The sequence below is a fragment of the Asterias rubens genome, chromosome 7 (genome assembly GCF_902459465.1).
Source record: "Asterias rubens chromosome 7, eAstRub1.3, whole genome shotgun sequence".
Taxonomy (NCBI): domain Eukaryota; kingdom Metazoa; phylum Echinodermata; class Asteroidea; order Forcipulatida; family Asteriidae; genus Asterias; species Asterias rubens.
Window position 1 is genome coordinate 13992537 of NC_047068.1, and position 23928 is coordinate 14016464.

At 39.9% G+C, this 23928-nt stretch overlaps 1 protein-coding gene across 1 annotated transcript in view; it reads left to right on the forward strand.

Annotated features, from left to right (window-relative positions):
• The window catches only part of LOC117292928 (protein unc-13 homolog D-like), a 36663-nt gene that overhangs the window by 10537 nt on the left and 2198 nt on the right, over window positions 1-23928 (forward strand). Inside the window, exons 5-28 of the mRNA XM_033775103.1 lie at window positions 268-333; window positions 830-896; window positions 1920-2130; window positions 2892-2939; window positions 3729-3806; window positions 6243-6327; window positions 6743-6847; window positions 7323-7516; window positions 8460-8577; window positions 12512-12636; window positions 13427-13517; window positions 14143-14346; window positions 15012-15172; window positions 15827-15950; window positions 16479-16547; window positions 16882-16956; window positions 17958-18059; window positions 18412-18696; window positions 19963-20042; window positions 20714-20780; window positions 20977-21027; window positions 21330-21485; window positions 21765-21897; window positions 23795-23918. Coding sequence (XP_033630994.1) covers window positions 268-333; window positions 830-896; window positions 1920-2130; window positions 2892-2939; window positions 3729-3806; window positions 6243-6327; window positions 6743-6847; window positions 7323-7516; window positions 8460-8577; window positions 12512-12636; window positions 13427-13517; window positions 14143-14346; window positions 15012-15172; window positions 15827-15950; window positions 16479-16547; window positions 16882-16956; window positions 17958-18059; window positions 18412-18696; window positions 19963-20042; window positions 20714-20780; window positions 20977-21027; window positions 21330-21485; window positions 21765-21897; window positions 23795-23918 — 2819 coding nt within the window. The remainder of the gene's footprint in view (window positions 1-267; window positions 334-829; window positions 897-1919; window positions 2131-2891; window positions 2940-3728; window positions 3807-6242; window positions 6328-6742; window positions 6848-7322; window positions 7517-8459; window positions 8578-12511; window positions 12637-13426; window positions 13518-14142; window positions 14347-15011; window positions 15173-15826; window positions 15951-16478; window positions 16548-16881; window positions 16957-17957; window positions 18060-18411; window positions 18697-19962; window positions 20043-20713; window positions 20781-20976; window positions 21028-21329; window positions 21486-21764; window positions 21898-23794; window positions 23919-23928) is intronic.

A 23928-nucleotide genomic window follows, 5' to 3' on the forward strand; every position in this document is an offset into this window, starting at 1 on the left:
GGGTCACGCACAGCTACGACCCGGCAAGGTTTCTAATGGCTATTAAAGACAATTCATTACTCTTTTATTCTCCTCCATAAATGCCTTCTTGTTATAAAACGTGGAAGATATAGAACATATAAAAACAATTAAATGATTAAAGGTGACAGATAGAAAACTAGAACTAGTTGAGATAAAAAATTAAAAAATAAGTTGAGGTGAAAGGAGGAAAGTAGCAACAAATTAGTTGAGGCTATTACATTTTTTATTTGTCTGCATTTCTTCCAGATGTTCAACTCACATGTGTCCATCAATGAACATAACAGCATGGTGTTAACAGTCAGCAAAGAGACAGTAAGATTGTTTATTATAACATATTATTGTTATTAATTTCTGGTATTAAATGGAACCAAGCGGGCAAGCCTGAGGCAACTTGTAAACAAGGGTGCTTGCTATGTGAACCAGAAAAACCGGGGTTAATCCTTGCTCTTCCACCATTGGGGTTCTGTGTTCTTTTACGTGAAGCTGGTAAAGTATCTTTCTCAAGGACACAAGTACCATGACCAGGACTGGAACCCACACTCCGCTGATCAGAAAAAAACAGATCTAGACTCCGCTGCTCTGAATCACTTGACCGTGACACGCCTGTTGTCCATGATGTATGGATGGTGCAAGGCTCATAAAACTAAATGATTTGAGGTTTGAACAAGGAAAAATTTACTACTAGAGTGGGATTTGAACAAACAACCTTGGATTCGTGCCGGCTTTCTATTAACTGAGCTATATGTTGGCAGTCTCCCTATTTTGACAATATGAGGTACTTATTTTATTTCTGTGTTGTTTTGTACAGCATCCTGATAACATTCTTCTTGTTACGATCATTGAAGCAAGCCATCTGGTTGGGAAAGACATCAATGGTAAGTGGAATTTTACCATTTTACCCATTGCATTTTGAGGTATCAATGTATATTTGGTATGTGGTAACACCATGTGTGTGTGTGTGTGTCTACTTGCCTTGCCAGGTTTTAGGGAGTAAAACAAAATATGTGACCCGCTACGTGAAAATGAGTCAGATGTTGACAATTTCAAGGATGAGTTATATGCATGTCTGAAAAGAACACTCCAACAGCAGTAATTTGGTATATGTCTAAGCTTTGGGGTGTATCGCGTCGCTGAGTTACTTCCGTAATTAGCCAATACACAATTTTTTCTGAAAAACGAATTACAAGTAATGGAAGTGTCGTGGCCGAGCAGTTAAGAGCACCGAATTCAAACTCTGGTGTTTCTGATCAGCAGAGTGTGGGCTCGAATCCCCAGCCGTGACACTTGTGTCCTTAAGCAAGACACTTTACCATTGCTTCGTCTTTCGGATGGGACGTAAAGCCGTTGGTCCCATGTGTTGTGTAACGCATGTAAAAGAACCCAGTGCACTTATCGAAAAGAGAAGGGGTACGCCCCGGTGTTCCTGGTTGTGGCTGCTATTATGCGCCGTAGCACTTTGTAAACCCTTATAAGGTGCTAAATAATTGGGTCTCAGAATTCATCACTGTAATAACCTGGAAGTTTGTATATTATACTCAGCGCCTTGAGTACCTTCTTTGGTAGATACGTGCGCTATATAAGACTTAGATATTATTATTATTATAAGTAAAGTGATGTTTTAAACTACCATTTCATGCAAAAAGATACAAATTAGACGTAAGTATGATCACAAAATTGTTGTATTTGTAGCTTCATTGCTTTAAAGTAAGGTTCTAAAGGTTAACCATGCAAATATAGATCTTAAAAAGTTTTAAAAAAATAAAAAATTCCACATTAAACTGTCCATTATTTAATAATGCATTGGGCGACCTCTGACTCATTTTCACGTAGCGGGTCACATATTATTCTTTATCCCGATGCAATTTTAACAAGATATACTATAATTGAATTCTTGGCAGGGTTGAGTGATCCATTCTGTGTGATGGGAATCCTACCTAACGGCGACTCAAAGAAGCCCTTTGTCACTGCTCCCAAAACACCTAATGTCAAATGTCCACCTCATCACAGTAAAGACAAAGATAAACATCAACACCATAGCGCTCAGGATCTACAGTCAACCACCATCATTAAGGAACAGCTTAACCCAAAGTGGAATGAGAACTTCAGATTGTAAGTCAACTTGGTAATTTTGACGTTGAATTTGTGAGAGTTGAGAGTGAAAATGGCAGAATACATTAGTAAATTGTTGTGATTTTTTGTTCCAAATGATGAGGGTTATACTTTACTGATGTTTTATAAAACAAATAGTCAATGTTTTGCATTCATGCAATGGAGATAACATTTTAAATTAGTTGAAAGTTTGCATATTCCATTCAACAAGGCAAAGCTGAGCCGAATTGAACATGCCAACCTTCAACTAATTGTTCTCACCAAAGCACATTATAAAGATTCATTATTTGTTTTTTAAATCATTATTGTATTACATGTAAGTGCTGTAACTCAAGTAAGTAGCTAGCTGATCATTGATACATGTGTAAAAATGGTCTCATTTCAGCACTTTGATCTTTTTAGCAAAGGCACTATTGACCCCTTGCACGCGAATCACACGCGCGACCAATGCCACGCTCGCCATGCTGGTGGGCAGTTAGGTTGACGTGTATTAATGCCGCGTCGCCTAAAATGCACACTTTCACTGCATAACGGCAGCATAGAGTTAATATAAAAACGCACAGTGAAATTGCCCACCAGTATGGCGCATTCAAGATTTCTTTGCTGATGACGTCAGGTGAAATGGGTCAATACAAATACATATTACTTCTATTGATATTAGTTACAAAGTTTGTTACATTAACAGTTGGTTTTCATACGTATAAGCCATCTTCTCATATCATACTCATTGACATTTCTTACCATTGTTGATTATATTCCAGTCATCTAGATTGTGCTAAAGCAAACGGATGGTTCCATTTAGATGTTTGGTAAGTCAGTGTTTTGTTTTGTATGTACTGTATTATAGAAGAGTTTGCGGTAACACCATGTAATAACAATCTCTAAATGAGTTGGGGTGGTTCTGAAAAGAACCGTTGGATTAACTCAGAACCACCCCAACTCATTTAGAGATTGTTATTACATGGTGTTACCGCAAACTCTTCTATAGATTATTTCCACCATGCAAAGTTTCAAATCCTACATATACTGTATTGTTTAGCCAGTACTAGTTCATTCAATGACCCATGTGAAGTAATTTAGTTTTAGAGAAAGCGATACTGTTGTGTCCTTGGTTAAATAGAAGTGCGCCTTCTAGTGTTAAGTTTGTTTTGGGGTTACGCCATCTTTGATGGTAGAGTTGTTTACATTACATAAGGTGAACATGGTAGCATACTGTTAACTAACTTCTGCGACCTCATGAGTTCCATGCTCTCTAGACTACAGGTACTCGTTGATCCAAATAGTTAAGTTTTAGAAATGCATCAGAGAGCACACAATTATATGCAACAAGGGTGTTTTTCTTGCATTATTTTCTTGCAACTTTGATGACCAGTTGCGCCCAAACTTTCACAGTTTGTTCACTTCTGCATTTGTTGGGATACACCAAGTGGGGATACGGGTCTTTGACAATTACCAAAACTATACCCTGCCTTTAAGACTCTACAGTACTTAAAAAATATAAGTTGGAAAACTCACGATGTACCCTAAACGGTGTAGTGAAACGATCCAGCTATCATAAATAACAACACCATATTTGGAACATTCCATTCTGTTTTTAGGGACCATGATGAGGAAACTTCAGTCTTGGAGGTGGTGAAGAAGTCTGGTGAAGTGCAAGGTATCAAGGGAGTCAAGAGGTAAATTCAATGGTGATTCTTAGTCAAATAATAGAAGACTTCAGGCCTGATTATGCATCTACTACGCACAATGTTGTACAACAGGGGTGTTTTGTCTTGCATCATTCTCTTGCAAATTCCCTGATTAACTGAATCCAAATGTTCACCGATTGTTCACAAATGTTCAATTAATGTTCACAGATTGGTTATTTTATAAATGCATTATGTTGTAATAATAATAATAATAATAATAATAATAATAATTTGGGGAGCTAATCATCCTTACTCGCAGCTAAGAGCTGAATTGCGAAGGACGCGGCTACGACGTGTTCGAGAAGCAGGCATGCAAGGGCGCATTCAGCTGCCAGCCACATCAACCCATTATGACCACGGAGCACAGCCAAGATCGAAAGTGTTTGATTTTTTTCCTGAGGGAGGAAAACCGGATAGTCTGGGAAACCCTCGTGGCACAGCAGAGAACCAACGCACAACTCAACTCACATATGGCCCCGACCGGGAATCGAACCGGGGTCACCTTGGTGAGAGGCGAGCGCTTTACGCATAAGCCAACCGTGCCACCCAAGTGAGAATACTGGTCTTTGACAATTACCAAAAGTGTCCAGTTCCTTTAACAACTGTGAGAAGAGGATTCAGTTTCACAATTTACTGTCCATTATATGTGAACTTAGATTTGGAACACCTTGACTGGTAATTTGTCTGTAGCCGTCATGATGAAGGAGGCACTGGTATTAAAATTCAGGGGTTTCATTGGATGAGATATGGTGGTCGAGGGCGCGTATGCATGCGTTAAAGGCAGTGGACACTTGGTAATTACTCAAAATAACTATTAGCATAAAACCTTTCTTGGTGACAAGTAATGGGGAGAGGTTGATGGTATAAAACATTGTGAGAAACGGCTCCCTCTGAAGTGCCATAGTTTTCGAGAAAGATGTAATTTTCCACAAATTTGATTTCGAGACCTCAAGTTTAGAACTTGAGGTCTCGAAATCAACCATCTAAACGCACACACCTTCATGTGACAATGGTGTTTTTTTCTTTCATTATTATCTCGCAACTTCGATGACCGATTGAGCTCAAATTTTCACATGTTCGTTTTTTTATGCATATGTTGAGGTACTCCAACTGTGAAGGCTAGTCTTTGACAGTTACCAATAGTGTCCACTGTCTTTAAATCAAAAACCTATTTTAAAAATTCTAACTCATACAAATCCATTTAGAGTTCATGTGAGCACTGAATTAAATCAAATTGGGGATCTGGGGGCTTCTCAGGGAGTCCATTCAGCACACCTAATTTCATTTCAATCTGTGACGGTTAGGTCCAAAAGCTTGTTGAATTGACACGGAATGTCCGTGCTGTAATTTAGGAAATGTAGGAAATGTAGGGAATATGAAAAACAGAATCAATAAGCCATTTTTCTGACCGCGTGTGAGGGCGCTCTCAATGGTATTTTTATCACAAATTTTATGTTAAGCGTTTTGTCATTTTTGTTGCGCCGCAGTTTTAAGTTGCTTTAGAATTGGATAAAAGGTCTTATTGTCCATGATGATTCTTATTGTCCATGATGAATATGATGTCTGTCGTGGTAATGTGTATCAGTCTTTAATAACTGTTTTGGGTACGAATGAATATACCCCCAGAAGTGATACAAATATGTTTGGGAGCCCCCTTACTCAGTCAAAAATACGGTGCATTGCAGTACACTTTGGATTTTGAATAATTCTCATCTTGATTTTGTACAGCAGCCTTTCCTAACATTCGGGTGAGTTGATTTGTTAACTGGAGCTCATTACAAAGTGTTTTATTTTATACAGTAATGTGGTGTTGATATAGTTTCCATGTTTCCACACTTTTCTGGTTTTGTGTGTGTACTTCTGCATGTTAATACGGGTGCCAACTTTTGGGTCATTGCATGCTACACACCCAATGAATTCTTCTGCATATTGGTTGATTGTAAACTCCAGATAAATATTAAATTTGCATCAGAGATAAGGAATGTATTTTTTTTTAACCTTACACCGATGTGCATGAAGCACTGTACTCTAGCAAATCATCAAAGGTCCACTAGCAAATCATCGGGTGAGATTTGAACTACGATAAGTGCACTGGTTCTTTTACGTGCATTACACAACACACAGGACCTATTGCTTTACGTCCAATCTGAAGGATGCAGTAATAATGGTTAATTTATTGCTTGAGACACAAGTGTCACGACTGGGACTCGAACCCACTCTCTGCTGAGTGATTAGAAACACTAGAGCTTGAATCCAGTGTTCTTATCCACTCAGCCATGACACCCCACAGTTTGCAACAGTTAATTAATTTTTCTCTGATCTTTTCTGAAAAGAATTTTGTCTTATCTAGATTTGATTTTATTATCATTTAATTTTTCTTCTATTAACACAAATTCAACTATTTTATTGATTTATTGAATACAGATTATTGAAGGAAGTGATTCAGTCTACACGGCTCGGTGGCAGTAACCCGGATGATTTCATAGGATGCGTCAATATCAAACTGGATGTGAGTATTAGATTTAGGGCACTGGCCACGTTTGGTAATTGTCAAAGACCAGTATTCTCACTTCTACGTTTCTTTATAGGGAGCTAGTTCTCACAGTGGTTTATACTATCAACAGCTCACCATTGCTTGTTACAAAGAAGTTTTTAAGCTACAAATTATTTTGAGCAATAACCAATAGTGTCCAGTGCCTTTAAGCTAAGGGACGGGCGTCATAGAACCAACAATTTTTGGCAAATGACCACAAGTCCATAATTGAAACACGCAAACTGAGAAACATTTCATGCGTGGAACAGGAACTGGTATACATTATCAATAGCTTTTTAACAAGTAAGTTTTTCATTTTTAGAATAATTACCAAAGGTATACCACCCCCCCCCCCCCCTTAATTGTGCATATTGAATTTGTCCTTCCATAGACCATTCCTAGTTGGGGTTTGAGCGGGATGTACCCATTGGTCAGAAAGTCACACCGCACCAAGGCTTGTGGAGAGATTACGCTCAAACTCAAGATGTCTTTACAGGTGAGTTGGGTCAAGGTATATGGGGTCTCGATGCCCCAGCCTTAAAGGGGCACACTGCCTTTGGATTGGACGCAATCGCCTTTGTTTTAAAGGAAGTGATCATTAGACGTTAATTTAACTTTACTGGAATGGAAACTTTGTTATAGGCTAAAATGTACTTTATAGTTAAAAGCAGGACACTTCTTTTCAGAGCTGAGAAGTCTCCCGACTTCTGAAAATCTACTCCGCGGTAGTAGAACATAAAGCAAAAAAATTTTAAAATCTACCTGGCAAGTAAATACACAAATGGTGTTACCGCAAACCAAAAACATATTGAAACCTCACCATAACCACCGGTAGTAGAATATAAAGCAAAAAAAACCAACCAAACAAGTAGATACACACACGGTGTTAAGGCAAACCAAATACATATTGATACCTCACCATAACCTCAAATCCCATCTTAAATACAGCTTGACTCTGCTTATTCCTTCAGAGAGCTAATCAGTCCTATCAGGTCTTGAGTCCACAGACGGTTCACCGTGTCTTATGGCTTCACATTGTACATCATGAGGTAGCCAGACTAGATCAGCTGGGTGCGTGGGACGGTGAGTTACCGTCCAAAGCAATGACGATTCTACAGCAGCACGCCGTGCAGTACGAGATATCAGCCTTGCATCAATCACTATGGTGAGTTTTATTAGACCTTGCACAGGGTTTGCCAAAAGACCCCTTGCATATGACGTTGAACGCTCCAAAGTGCACGTGACCTCAGTGTACGTGTAAATGTCGGAGTGTCGGAACAGTATACATGGCAAAATAAAGTATAACACATGACGCGTAGTCCACCAATCTACAGACAAGGATCTATGTGTGGGGTGTATATCAAACTTGAAATATTGCTGTACCACACAGGGTAACATGACAATATAGGTTATCATAACAAATATATCTTCCAGTCTCATGTGTAATGCGCAAAGTTTTAAATTTCAGAACGTTATTTCGCGACGAACAGCATGCACGCGCACACAGTTTAGAATGTAATTTTTTGCACTGTCCCTATACGAAGCATGACGCATAGACTTTTACAATACGCAGGCAATAAAAAAACTGGAAGCACGTTATAGGTTTTTATACCACCCTCAAGTTCGAGCATACGATTGGTGGATTAGCGCGTACTGGAAGATAATAAAAGATAGTATAACAATTTACTATAAATAACCTCTGTCATGCTTCCAAAGTATCTTCAATTCACTTTAGTTGGCCAATCTTTTTCAGGATTAGTGAACGCGCCACATGCGTGCACATCTGCTGTACACGCAACACGCAAGGTTCAGCCTATTCATACTCCAAAGCTGACGTGTGTGTATATCTACTTTTTAGCCATAAATCACTCGTTGCATCATTCCAAAGCATATATGACAGAAGCTGATAAATCTGACAGCAAAACTTGGTTTTGTACACATTAATCTTCATAACAAAAAGCTTTCAGATAAATATTACACCAGGTTTTTTTTTCAGAGTCATTACCAAAGTATGACCCTATAAACCCCACATGCATTTCGGAAAAAAATTACACCTTTTTTTTACACAAATGTTCAAAAGTTGCGATGATTGTTTTGTATTTTTGTAGCCGATGGTTAGCCTACAGTCAAGAATGCACCATGTGTGTGATAGACTTTAAATCCTTCTTTACATATGGAGAGACGCTACGACAATCCTGGACCCCTTATGCATTGTCAGCAGATGAGGTAAGCTGCAGGATTTAATAGATGTAGATAATAATTACCCATGCCTACATCTTTATGGACTGTGAAGGGGTAACCCTGTTTCAGCTCCAGGAGTAGGTGGCTCCTAGTGGATGATACCCTTGGCTACATCTTTGCGGACTGTGAAGGGGGTAACCCTGTTTCAGCCCCAGGAGTAGGTGGCTCCTAGTGGATGATACCCATGCCTACATCCTTACAGACTGTGAAGGGGTAACCCTGTTTCAGGCCTAGGAGTAGGTGGCTCCTAGTGGATGATACCCATGCCTACATCCTTACAGACTGTGAAGGGGTAACCCTGTTTCAGCCCCAGCAGCTCCAGGAGTAGGTGGCTGCTAGTGGATGATACCCTTGGCTACATCTTTGCGGACTGTGAAGGGGTAACCCTGTTTCAGCCCCAGGAGTAGGTGGCTCCTAGTGGATGATACCCATGCCTACATCCTTACAGACTGTGAAGGGGGTAACCCTGTTACAGGCCTAGGAGTAGGTGGCTCCTAGTGGATGATACCCATGCCAACATCCTTACAGACTGTGAAGGGGGTAACCCTGTTTCAGCCCCAGGAGTAGTTGGCTCCTAGTGGATGATACCCATGCCTACATCCTTACAGACTGTGAAGGGGGTAACCCTGTTTCAGCCCCAGGAGTAGGTGGCTGCTAGTGGATGATACCCTTGGCTACATCTTTGCGGACTGTGAAGGGGTAACCCTGTTTCAGGCCTAGGAGTAGGTGGCTCCTAGTGGATGATACCCATGCCAACATCCTTACAGACTGTGAAGGGGGTAACCCTGTTTCAGCCCCAGGAGTAGGTGGCTGCTAGTGGATGATACCCTTGGCTACATCCTTACAGACTGTGAAGGGGGTAACCCTGTTTCAGCCCCAGGAGTAGGTGGCTCCTAGTGGATGATACCCTTGGCTACATCTTTGCGGACTGTGAAGGGGGTAACCCTGTTACAGGCCTAGGAGTAGGTGGCTCCTAGTGGATGATACCCATGCCAACATCCTTACAGACTGTGAAGGGGGTAACCCTGTTTCAGCCCCAGGAGTAGGTGGCTCCTAGTGGGTGATACCCTTGGCTACATCTTTGCGGACTGTGAAGGGGGTAACCCTGTTACAGGCCTAGGAGTAGGTGGCTCCTAGTGGATGATACCCATGCCAACATCCTTACAGACTGTGAAGGGGGTAACCCTGTTTCAGCCCTAGGAGTAGGTGGCTCCTAGTGGATGACAGCCATGCCTACATCCTTACAGACTGTGAAGGGGGTAACCCTGTTTCAGCCCCAGGAGTAGGTGGCTCCTAGTGGGTGATACCCTTGGCTACATCTTTGCGGACTGTGAAGGGGGTAACCCTATTTCAGGCCTAGGAGTAGGTGGCTCCTAGTGGATGATACCCATGCCAACATCCTTACAGACTGTGAAGGGGGTAACCCTGTTTCAGCCCCAGGAGTAGTTGGCTCCTAGTGGATGATACCCTTGGCTACATCTTTGCGGACTGTGAAGGGGGTAACCCTGTTACAGGCCTAGGAGTAGGTGGCTGCTAGTGGATGATACCCTTGGCTACATCCTTACAGACTGTGAAGGGGGTAACCCTGTTTCAGCCCCAGGAGTAGTTGGCTCCTAGTGGATGATACCCTTGGCTACATCTTTGCGGACTGTGAAGGGGTAACCCTGTTTCAGCCCCAGGAGTAGTTGGCTCCTAGTGGATGATACCCTTGGCTACATCTTTGCGGACTGTGAAGGGGTAACCCTGTTTCAGGCCTAGGAGTAGGTGGCTCCTAGTGGATGATACCCATGCCAACATCCTTACAGACTGTGAAGGGGGTAACCCTGTTTCAGCCCCAGGAGTAGTTGGCTCCTAGTGGATGATACCCTTGGCTACATCTTTGCGGACTGTGAAGGGGTAACCCTGTTTCAGGCCTAGGAGTAGGTGGCTCCTAGTGGATGATACCCATGCCTACATCCTTACAGACTGTGAAGGGGGTAACCCTGTTTCAGGCCTAGGAGTAGGTGGCTCCTAGTGGATGATACCCTTGGCTACATCTTTGCGGACTGTGAAGGGGTAACCCTGTTTCAGGCCTAGGAGTAGGTGGCTCCTAGTGGATGATACCCATGCCGCTATCCTTACAGACTGTGAAGGGGGTAACCCTGTTACAGGCTTAGGAGTAGGTGGCTCCTAGTGGATGATACCCATGCCAACATCCTTACAGACTGTGAAGGGGGTAACCCTGTTTCAGCCCCAGGAGTAGTTGGCTCCTAGTGGATGATACCCTTGGCTACATCTTTGCGGACTGTGAAGGGGTAACCCTGTTTCAGGCCTAGGAGTAGGTGGCTGCTAGTGGATGATACCCATGGCTACATCTTTGCGGACTGTGAAGGGGTAACCCTGTTTCAGGCTTAGGAGTAGGTGGCTCCTAGTGGATGATACCCATGCCTACATCCTTACAGACTGTGAAGGGGGTAACCCTGTTTCAGGCCCAGGAGTAGGTGGCTGCTAGTGGATGATACCCTTGGCTACATCCTTACAGACTGTGAAGGGGGTAACCCTGTTTCAGCCCCAGGAGTAGGTGGCTGCTAGTGGATGATACCCTTGGCTACATCTTTGCAGACTGTGAAGGGGTAACCCTGTTTCAGGCCTAGGAGTAGGTGGCTGCTAGTGGATGATACCCATGTCTACATCCTTACAGACTGTGAAGGGGTAACCCTGTTTCAGCCCCAGCAGCTCCAGGAGTAGGTGGCTCCTAGTGGATGATACCCTTGGCTACATCTTTGCGGACTGTGAAGGGGTAACCCTGTTTCAGCCCCAGGAGTAGGTGGCTCCTAGTGGATGATACCCATGTCTACATCCTTACAGACTGTGAAGGGGTAACCCTGTTTCAGCCCCAGCAGCCCCAGGAGTAGGTGGCTCCTAGTGGATGATACCCTTGGCTACATCTTTGCGGACTGTGAAGGGGTAACCCTGTTTCAGCCCAGGAGTAGGTGACAACATGCCCCTGGTGCCCCTGGTGATTTGGGTCGACAGCCCATATCAATTTAATGTAGCCCTCACCTTGAAGTGTTCTTCCCGCCTTTAGGTGGTATCTCATAAAAGAAAAATATTTTTGGGTACTTTTTGTAAAACACAAAACACAGTGTCCACAGATTTACATTAAACTTACACGGTATGAAGGTAATGATAGTAAAAAGCTTCCCTTAAAACATTACTTGCTGAGGTGCTGTAGTTTTTGAGAAATGAGTAAAACAATGTCACACACAAAAAATTCTTCTCAGGAGACAAAAATTATGTTAGCATGAAAATCTTATTTTTATGTGACTCCTGAAAACATTGCTCTGTGGTTTTCACTGTTTTTTACTCAAAAAATTGAAGACCAATGAAACAGAAACTTGTACAGATAACTTGTATTACATACATCTTCATTCACAGTGAGTAGGGATTCATGTCATGGCTTAAAACTTCATCTACAAAAGTTATCAAAACTCTTTAAAGACAGTGGACACTATTGGTAATTGTCAAACACCAGTCTTCTCACTTGGTGTATCTCAACATGTGCATAAAATATTAAACCTGTGAAAATTTGAGCTCGATTGGTCGTCGAAGTTGCGAGATAATAATGAAAGAATAAACACCCTTGTCACACAAAGTTGTGTGTTTTCAGATGCTTGATTTCGAGACCTCAAAATCTAATTCTGAGGTCTCAAAATCAAATTCGTGGAAAATTACTTCTTTTTCTCGAAAACTACATCACCTCAGAGGGAGCCATTTCTCCCAATGTTTTATACTATCAACCTCTCCCAATTACTTGTTACCAAGTAAGGTTTTATGCTAAAAATTATTTTGAGTAATTACCAATAGTGTCCAGTGAGTGCCTTTAAATCATCAACAAAAAGCTAACACGTCATCTTGATTTCTCTGATTCTGGAACTAGGAGCAGTATCTACAGAAGTCTTTCCAGAGCTTCATCACATATGGCATAAATATGCTGAAAAGACAACAAGATATGTTCCCACCAACCAACAAACCAGCAATAAGGAGGCTCCAGTATCTTCTACTGTAAGCTATAAGTTATGGATTATACTTTCACGCTTATATGTCTTATCTTGTCTTATCTTATATTTCTCCAGAAGACGATCAGAGCATACTGATTGAAACGTCGAGTTGAAACCAACGGTTCTTTTCAGAACCACCCCCAACTCATTTAGAGATAGTCATTGTTAAATCGTGTTACCGGAAACCTTTCCATATCGTATTTCCACCATGCAAAGTTTCAAATCCTACTTGTCTTATCTTGTGAATTTGTACTCGTATTTCCCGCATGCGTCCAAAAGATTAGTTGAGATGTCTTTAAAGGCACTGGACACCTTAGGTAAATGTCAAAGACCAGTATTCTCACTTGTTGTATCCCAACAAATGCAAACAAAAAATAATTAAAATTTTGATTTAAATTTGACGAAATTTGCAAAAGAATAATGAAGGGGAAAAAAAACCCTTGTTGCACAAATTTGTGTGCTTTCAGATGCATAACATAAGGCTTCAGGCCCGAAGTCTTTTTATGCTTAAACTTATTTTGAGTAATTACCAATAGTGTTCAGTGCCTTTAAGCTGACTCGTAAGGTACGTTGACACGTTATGTCTGAGAGGGATGTTCAGGATCACTAGAAACCAAAAGAAGAAAAAAACTCTCAGAATTGTTTATAACAAAACTAACTTCATGGAATGTTTCAGAATTAAAAGTTTCAGTCGTACCAAAAGTGCCTCGAGAATGACATGACTGGTTTTTCTTTTGATGGTGAAAGAGTGAAGGCTAAATTTGTTTTTCCTTTATTCATCTATGTGTCTGCAGATGTCTGGCTCAAATTAACGACATGGAATTTGCTGAGCGCAACGCTCTGTTTCAGCCGAGTTGCCAAGGTGTCATCATTGATGCAATCAAGGTAAATTAAATGATGTTTACTGACTATTTGGATTTAAAAAAATAAAAGTTTACTAGAGCGAGATTTGAACCAGAGACCTTCCGGATTTAAGTGTTGGCGTTCGGCAGTCTCTCTATTTTGCCATACAACTGCTGTGTAGACAGGGATCAAACCAAAACTTACGATACAACCTGGGAAGCAGCAGCCAGGAGATCACCTTAAAGAGATGCAACTTTTGACTTCAGATATCAACTAATAAACCACAAGGGAAACTGACTGGTTAAGTCTGTTTAAAATGATTTGGGGTTTATTTGTTCCACCCTAAATAATTAAGAACAAATTATCTTGTCAGTTTCTGGTTATTATTTGATTTTCACTGATGTCACATATGGCTAGTCTTTCCCATAGTCTGTCGTTTTGCAAGTCAAACTGCGTGTAAAGAAGCAGTGCATGTCTCACCACCACATCTCTAGCCGCAGCATTCGCAAAAGGACACCAACCCCAACAAATATGAGAGAAAATGCATGAATGAAACATACCACAGACTCAAATGTTGTTTTTTGTGTGAACAATTATCCAAAATATATTACTTCGAACCCATGACCTAATTTAGTTTTCAAGTGACACTCCGTCTTTAAATTTTCAGGAGGACATCTGTAACTGGTATAAGAAGAAGCATGATGAGATAGTCAGTCAAGACGATGGCACTGAGACCATCACGACACTGACCAGTCTGACTAACGCTATCAACACTCAAGCACAACGCCTTCTCAACTTTGTCCATAAGACGTATCAATCTGTGCTGGAGATCCAATACTTTGACATTGTGTATCAAGAATTGGCTAGAATAGTAAGTCAGTAATAACAAGATGTTTTAGAAAATGTTTTCACTTCTGTTTTTCTCATTTTGTATATGCAAATATAGTTATTGGCCTGATGTTTCAACCCTAGCTGAATCTTTCTCAAAGACTTTTTTTATTTGTTTTTGTTTTACTATACTTCTCCATCAGAATGAATGTGCCTTAAAATGTAACTGTTGTCACATAGTGAGGGATGGGTTGGTTGTCATCAAGAAACATGGCGATAGTAAGATGGTTAACAGACGAGTATGGCCACTTTACTCACATATGGCCTTTATGACAAAAGAGATATTTAGATCGACCATTCAAAATTTTGAAAAGATGCTTAATTTGTGTCGCCATTTTGCCAGACAAGTGTGTCACATGATTGATATCAATTTACCAAACATCATGTCCCATAAGCCTTTTTGAGATACGGTGGACACACTCGTATGACACTATTAGGTTTGGGTAAATTTGTCTGTACATGTATACACCCAAACCAAACAGTGCACTCCTTTAGTGTACGCCATACCTCAATAGGGCTAATGGTATGTATCTGCTTCTTCCACTAGTTAAGCCCTGCGTTCTCCTGGTTCTTTCTCAATGGGTCTCACTGGGTTAAGTCACTATTTGGGTCAGTATTCTAATGATTATTTGTTCCTTGCCCATTCAGCTGATGGATGATGTCGCCAAGTGTTTGTCAAGTTCCATCCATTCTAATCATTCATTGGATGATGTCGAAGGAGAGGAGTACAGTCAGAGGAGTACAGCCCTCTTCATGCTCTACCTCGCTCTTCGAGATTTCGTTGCCTTCTCGGAGCATCTTAGTGAAAGGTCAGTAACCTCAAGATAATGAGAAGTATGGACTGGCAGTGAGGTCACTAGTGCATTGATGTGCACTAATGACCTCATTGCCAGTCCATACTTGTATGTGTTTGATTAAGTTCACTATTTTTGTGAGTCCTTGGCATCACAACCAGAATTAATAATTTACTGCTTAACTATTTAGAAAATAATAATATTGTATGTTTACCGTTTGGCTATCTGGTTGTTGTCCGCCATTTTGAAACCACCCACCAACACCCCAGAAGTACGTTCGCCTATGGTTGCTAAGGTTCGCCATCGTTGGTGGTGCACAACTCGTTACACTCAAAATTGTTGGCAAACGTGCGCATACGTTGGCAATGTTTGTTCAAGTGGAAAGCACTCCAGTAATATCTGGCTACCTCATGATGTACAATGTGAAGCCATAAGACATGGTGAACCGTCTGTGGACTCAAGACCTGATAGGACTGATTATCTGGTTCACATAGCATTTTAGCACCCTTGTTTACAGGTTTCCTCAGGCATGCGAGTTTCATTGATTAATTTCACTTAGGAGCCATCCTTGGTGTCGTTTCAAGAACTGTATAATGAAACTGTTCAATCAGTGAGACATTGATCAATGATATTTACCAATGGTGTATTTGACCTTTTGAACTGATGCAGAGACCAGGTCAATCTGGAGGTCAAGGGTTACCATAAGTTCTTCAAACGAGCCGTGGAGAAATGGCTGACTGTGGCTAGAGTCCGAGCTCAGGAGAGAATCAAGAAAGCCGTGGAGTTGGATCAGGTTTGTGTGACACGCCAATCACTGTAGGAGGAATTAAAGATGTATTCAATGTTCCGACTGTTGTGGCCAAGCAGTTTATTGCAACTGGACTCGGGCTCTGGGCCCAATTTAATAGAGCTGCTTAAGCCAAAAATTTGCTTAAGCGCGAAAATAGCTTGCTTATTTTACACATGTTACTGGCTATAATTTAGTGCCATATACGTGTACAATGCTTGTGACTGGTATTTAGCTGTTGTTTACTTAGCATAACAATTGAGTGGAGTCTTGGCCGGTTATCTGTATTTACTAAGCAAGGATTTTCACAGGTTAGCAGGCATTTTTGGCATGTGCGCATGCATACTCCCTGTTACTGGCCATTCTATGGTTACACAGCTAGCGTAGATATTTGGCTCTTGCCGTGCAAGCAGAGAAAGGTGATCGTTAGCACAGAATTTGGTGGTAAGCAGAGCCATCAAATCGGGCCCTGTTTGTGTGGAAGTAATAAAGAAGAAGATTCAGTCATAAAATCGAATTTTGTGATACCTACAGGTTGCTTTGGTGGACACAATGGTGAAGCATAGCACCTCGGCTGTTGATGTGGCAACATGTTTTGCTCAGGTTGGTTTCAGAATACTCCCAGTCTCTATCAAGTTATCTTTCCAATTGAAGTCTCCATCATGTGTTTTTGCTCTAATTTGTTGAGTTATTTAAACCATTTTTAGTAGTCAAATGTGTATAAAAGAAACCTATTTTAGCCATTTAGGAGTTAGATTTAAATGGTGTTTGGTACAATGCATTTCCTGCAAAATTACTTCATTGGAATTGTTGAATGTTTCGGGTCATAAAATGATTCACAAAGCATGTTTCTGCTGTTTGGTGTTTAGTCCATTGTAAGTGTACCACAGACTTGCTGAACTTCTTTTTAATATTGTTACTATTTTGTTTCTAATAGATTCGTCACTTTTGGCAACAGTTGGATTGGCCTGACACTGTAGGAAGCTACGTCTTCGTTGCCAAAGTAACAGATGTAAGTTGGTTTTGTAGTACTTCCATAAGATCTCATTATTCAATCGTAGTCCCATCTACCTTACAGGAAGTACTGTACGTTACAGCGCCTTGAGCATCACTGGGTGACGAGATACATGTTTGCACGCTATATAGGAAGACAATGGGTGCGTCCGTTTAGCTTCCATGGGTCACTTGGGGCTGGCCCGAGTTGCTCTGACGTCAACACAAGAAAGGTCACAAGATAATGCGTATTTGTTTTCCAGGTGGAATGTGGGTAAATATCTGTACACGTTCGTCCTGCAAAATAAATAGGCGACTTTTCCAGGACGAACGTGAGGCAATTATCATTGCCCACGTTCGTCCTGGAAAAAATCAAATTCGTCTCTTGGATGAGCACACCGGGGTCGACCCAGGGAAGCTAATCGAACGCACCCACTATTTATTAACCTGACAAGACTGGGTTGGGTCTGGTTTGGAAAAATACTTGGGAGATGATTTGCTATTCTAATTCTACTTAAATTTTTTGTTAGGTTTATGATGTGTTATCTTTTTAAATCTATCATATTTATAATAAACCACAAGGGAAATTAATTTAGTAAGTTTTAAACGATTTGGCGTTGAACAAAGACAAATTGACCAGAGCGGGATTTGAATCGGCGCTCCACCAACTGATTTATTAAGCCCCATAAATTAGTCTTCACATTTATTTGAAGGGCGTTTGCTTCATCCCACTCTATGAATTTACAAGAGCATGATTGGAACCAACGACTTCCAGTTTAACGTGCCAGGGTGATCTACCTCTTTGATGGCGGTCTCCCTATATTGTCAATTTCATTGTTCTGGGCTGAAAGAGATGCAAATTTTGCATTGCAAATATCAATTAATAAACCACAAGGGCAACCAACTGGGTGAATTCATTCCTTAGGTCATAAAAATTAAAACAGTGAGTGGAATTTATAGATTTCGGTTGATGGGAAATTCTCAGAATTTTATTGTGATTTTTTTCCCTGATTTTTGAAGGATATTTGTCACGGTGCAGTGAACTATGCCAACATCATTCATGAGAAGCTACGACAGAATGGTTACTATGACGACGAAGGACAATTTGACATTACAGATCAGGTAAACCCCAATATTGGTAACAGAATAGAGAAAGTTTTAGTGTGTCTTTTTAGTAAGTCTTTTTGTGTATCAAGTATTTTAACAACGAGGAAAACTGACTAGTTACGATATGGAAAGGTTTCCAGTAACACCATGTAATGACTATCTCTAAATGAGTTGAGGTGGTTCTGAAAAGAACCATTGGTTTCAACTCTACGTTTCGATCAGTATGCTCTGATCCATCTTCTGGTTATGCTTTTTTTTAGTTTGGGTTTCTACAAAGAAGAATTTATTGTACTGAAAAAGAAATATACCATACAGCCTTGACTTGTAGCTTATTTTTAATTTGCACAATTCTTTTCATGGGGGCCAGTTGTGTATCGCCATCAACAACATCGAGCAGGTCCGTCGCTCCCTGGCCTTGATGCCCGAATCCCTCGGATGGCAACGCATCCAGCTAGCCATGGAGAAGGAGTATGGGGATACGGCGGGTGAACAGTGTCAAGATACACTGCAGACGATGATGGGTAGCGCTGATGAGGATATGGTGAATGTGATTGATCACGTGGTGCAGCATGTAGGAGAGAGAATGAGGCCTGACTTCAGACGTTTCCTCAGATCCCTGCTCAATGCTAAGATACAACTTCAAATTGATGACGTAAGTGAATGATGTAGGAAAAATAATTTGTAAAAAATAGTTTATGGTCTGACGTCTCGACACTAGCAGTGTCTTTCTCAAAGGCTAAAAAAAATTGTTTCCTGAGATCCCTTCTTGCTTCAAATTGATGAGGTAAGAAGAAGAATTTGTGTATATTGCACAAGTTTTATTTTCAAAATGTCATATGCACTTCACATTAAGGGCACTGGACACGTTTAGTTATTACTCAAAATATATGTTAGCATAAAAACTTACTTGGTAACGTTGTTGATAGTATAAAACATTGTGAGAAACGGCTGGCTCCCTCAGAAGTAACAACGTTTTTGAGGAAGAGTTTATTTCTCACTAAACCAATAAAAGACTTCAGGCCTGAAGCATTTTTCAGGCATCTGAAAGCACATACATTTTGTCTTATATTATTTACTTGCAACTTTGATGACCAATTGAGCTTATATTTTTTACATGTTTGTTATTTTATGCATTGTTGGGATATGCCAAGTGAGAATAAGTTGTCCGTTCCTGTTATCGCTGCGGTGTTTTGTTGTGGGTGTAGTTTTTTTGTTTATAATAGTCTAGTTTTGCTTGTGTTTTAATGTTGTCTTTTGTGTGATTTTTAAATGTTTCAGTGCAATCAACTTTTTATATTGTATAATTATATTTTTATCGTTGGCAGGGGTCTGGTTTTACACATCTTTTGATGACAGTTTTTTATACTTTTGTTTTTACCTTGACAGCCCCTGTACAACTTGTTACTATTGCGTATGTCTAAAGATTTAAAATAATACTGGTCTTGGACAATAACCAAAGTAAAAATAAGATACAAATAACTTTCAACAACTTTCAACAACTTTAACTTTCTCCTGAAGACGTTCAGAGTATGCTGATCGAAACGTTGACTTGTCAACCACTTCTTCTTTTTTAGAACCATCAACACTACTCAAAAGAAATTTAACAATGTGCTACCACAAACCTCACCTTAAGATACAAATAGGTTTAAATAATTAAATGGAAACAAGCTGTTTGATTAAAATAAACAATATTGAGGTTCTAAATCACAAGGGAAACTGACTAAGGAGTTTTTTGTAAGATTTGGGGTTGAACAAAGACAAATTTACTAGAGTGGGATTTGAACCAGCGACCTCCAGATTAACGTGCCAGTTCTCTACCAACTGAGTTACCCAGCCCTATGTTGGCAATCTCCTTATGGATGTACTTGAGCAGTGAACATAAACTGAGATTGAATTCTTCAATTTGTATTTTTTACAGGCCATTGATCCACTGATGGAATACCTTGACACCAATATTATCACACTACATAAATGCCTCCTTAGGACCAACTTTGACAGGTAAGTTCATTTGAATTATGTAAAAAAAATATATATATACTAATAACTAGACATGTTTCGGTAATGTATAGCAAATCTGGGGGTTTCGGCTGTGAGAACAAAAATTAAAAATGACATTACACTCAATAATTTGTTGAGGAAAAGTCGTAATACCTAATATAAGTGATTTTTTTTCTGTTCGGGCCAAAAGGAAAGATCTTAGTGGGGTTATATCTTGAAGTGTTTGTCTTAAGTCCTTGTAACTCTTCGTTATTGATTAATACTTATCGTCATATGATTTCAATTAAAAGGCGTCTGGACTCTACAAGAGCGAGAGGGCGCTACTACAAGTTCTTATTTTTTGTAGCGTCGTTAGATAAACCAAAAACTTGTAGCTCATTTCTTCTGTTGTATTGGTGATCCTCAGCCGGTTTTAAAGATATTTGTGAGACTCAAACTCAACATTTGAACACTATTCTTTTGAGACAAAGATGTTGAATTGAAGAACAACAAGACCAGCAGACTTGTCATGTTTTTAGTTTACTGGCAGATACTGAAATCACTGGTATTGGGCCGGTGGTCCAGTGTCAAATTTGAGCTTATAAATGTAAAATATTGGTGTATGGTGTGGAACATAAATAATATTCTTTATGCCTTCACTAATTTTTGTTTTGGTTGTCATTTCTCCACAGAATTCTACGAGATATTTGGATTGTTTTAGTCAATGAGCTGAATTCAGTCATCAAAGATAATAACAAAGTAAGATGGGTTTTTCTTTAATTCGTGTTAGCATATTAACTACCGATAAGGCTCTACAGATTTAGTGCTTTGAGAAATCAAGTCCAGTGGCTTTAATAGGAGACCAAAAGAATACTGCTGACCAATTTCACTGCGACACAACCTCAGCCCTCGATTGATGTTTTGTTTTTAATTTAAACATATTTTTCTTTCTCAGATTATCACCAGCAAACCATTGTTGTTCTGCAGGATACAGGAAACACTGGAGGTAAGAGTCAAGTTAATATATATATTTGGTTTGCGGTAACACCATGTGTGTATCTGCTTGCCAGGTAGATTGTGTTCTTTAGAGAACTGTCTTGTTAGAGATTCTACTACCGCGGAGTAGATTTTCAGATTTTTGGGAGACTTCTCAGTTCTGAAAAGAACTGTCCCGCTATCACCTTTTCATCGCAGGATCGTACAGGTATATATTGAGCAATGACTGATTCCATTCATGAAGAATAAAATATAGTCAATCTCAGCATTGGTTCAAATTCCTTAACATATATAATTATTTGCTCGTACTAGATTTTGGCACATCTGTTTCATGCTGATGGCAAGGGCATTCCACTGGCAACGGTCCGCAACGCTACATTTAACCAACTCAAGACGTTTGTTGAGAGCAACGTGGCTGATACGTTTGAAGTCATTGAGGAATTTTATGCGCAAAAAATACAAGTGGTTGTAAGTACAGTAGAAATATTTCACGTTCTGGATTGTGTGGAATTGTAGCATATATTTTTTAACTTGAATTTTAAATGTTAATTGTTTTTTTTTCTAGGTATAGATAAATATTGTTACATTTGAACTTAAGTATCTGCCTCCAGCTATTAAAGTAATAGGCCTGTGATTTTTTTCACAGAACTTGGAACTGAGAGCAAGGGTAAAACCAAAAAAAAACAACGTTATTTCCGATGCAAATTTAACATCTAATTATACATGGTGTTTGTTTCTTTGTTTCAGAATGAGTCAATTGAGAGAAAGGCCGAGGCTGAGTTTGGTACTCTTGCTGTCAAATGTTACTACAATGACATCACAAATAGACTTTGTGTTCTGCTCATCAATGGTAGCAACATTACACCTAAGGATAAATCAGGTAGGGTTCTATTTCAGATATGTTTGGAAGAATTCTATCTGGGACAAACTGGGTGTGATTTTATCTGAAAAGTAATGGGAAGGAATCTGTCTGGGATAAAATGGGTAGTATTCTGATTGAGATATGTTGGGAAGGATTCTATCTGGGATAAAATGGGTGTGATTTTATCTGAAAAGGGTAGGGACGGATTCTATCTGGGATAAAACGGGTAGTATTCTGTTTGAGATATGTCGGGAAGGATTCAATCCGGGATAAACCGGGTGTATAAGGTGTATTGGGAAGGATCTGATCTGGGATAAAATGGGTAGGATTCTGTGTGTGATATGTTGGTAAGGATTCAATCCGGGATAAACCGGGTGTACTAGGTGTATTGGGAAGGATCTGATCTGGGATAAAATGGGTAGGATTCTGTTTGAGATATGTTGGGAAGGATTCAATCCGGGATAAACCGGGTGTACTAGGTGTATTGGGAAGGATCTGATCTGGGATAAAATGGGTAGGATTCTGTTTGAGATATGTTGGGAAGGATTCAATCCGGGATAAACCGGGTGTATAAGGTGTATTGGGAAGGATCTGATCTGGGATAAAATGGGTAGGATTCTGTGTGTGATATGTCGGGAAGGATTCAATCCGGGATAAACCGGGTGTACTAGGTGTATTGGGAAGGATCTGATCTGGGATAAAATGGGTAGGATTCTGTGTGTGATATGTTGGGAAGGATTCAATCCGGGATAAACCGGGTGTACTAGGTGTATTGGGAAGGATCTGATCTGGGATAAAATGGGTAGGATTCTGTTTGAGAAATGTCGGGAAGGATTAAATCTGGGATAAACCGGGTGTATAAGGTGTATTGGGAAGGATCTGATCTGGGATAAAATGGGTAGGATTCTGTTTGAGATATGTTGGTAAGGATTCAATCCGGGATAAACCGGGTGTACTAGGTGTATTGGGAAGGATCTGATCTGGGATAAAATGGGTAGGATTCTGTTTGAGATATGTTGGGAAGGATTCAATCCGGGATAAACCGGGTGTACTAGGTGTATTGGGAAGGATCTGATCTGGGATAAAATGGGTAGGATTCTGTTTGAAATATGTTGGTAAGGATTCTATCTGAGATAAACCGTGTACAGTGAGACATATTGAATTAATCTATCTGGAATAAATTGGGTAGGATTCTATTTGAGGTGGGAAGGATGCTATCTGGGATAAATCGGATGTGATTCTGTCTGAGAAGTGTAGGGAAGGTTGCTCTCTGGGATAAATCTATAATAAAACATCTCTGAGAGGAAGACCGTAGAGATTAGTATTTATATGTTACCAGAATATTGGACCCTAATAAGATATTGACAAAATAGGCAGACCCCAAATATTAGGGTTAGAAACTTCAATTGGTAGAGGGCTTGCATGTTAATCCAGAAGACACAGGTTCAAATCCTGTTTTAGTCAATGTATTATCCCTATAATAGAGGGTTAAATTTATTATAATAAATTTAAAGGGTCTATGTGTCTTGTATGTAGGACAAAAAACACAATGTCCACAGATTTACATTAAACTTACACAGTTTGAAGATTATGATAGTAGAAAGCTTCCCTGAGAATATTACTTGCTGAGGTGCTGTAGTTTTTTAATAATGAGTAAACTAATGTCATGAAAATAATTTTCGTCTCGGTGATCATGAAATCAAAATTATTTTAGCATGTAATAACATATTCTTATGACATTGTTTTACTCATTTCTCAAAAACTACAGCACCTCAGCAACTAATATTTTAAGGTACGCTTTCTATCATTATCTTCAAATGGTGTAAGTTTAATGTAAATCTGTGTACATAGTGTTTTGTGTTAGAAAAAGGACCCAAATCCTGTAACGAAATTTGTTTATTTGTGTCTTTTACAGGAACCAGTGACCCGTATGTCATCCTCAGATTAGAACCATCGTTTGTCTTTCCAAAGACCCCATCTCAAAAGAGTAGCATCGTCAAGGCAACCCTGCATCCATTGTTCGATGAAAAGTTTGAGTTGTGAGTATAT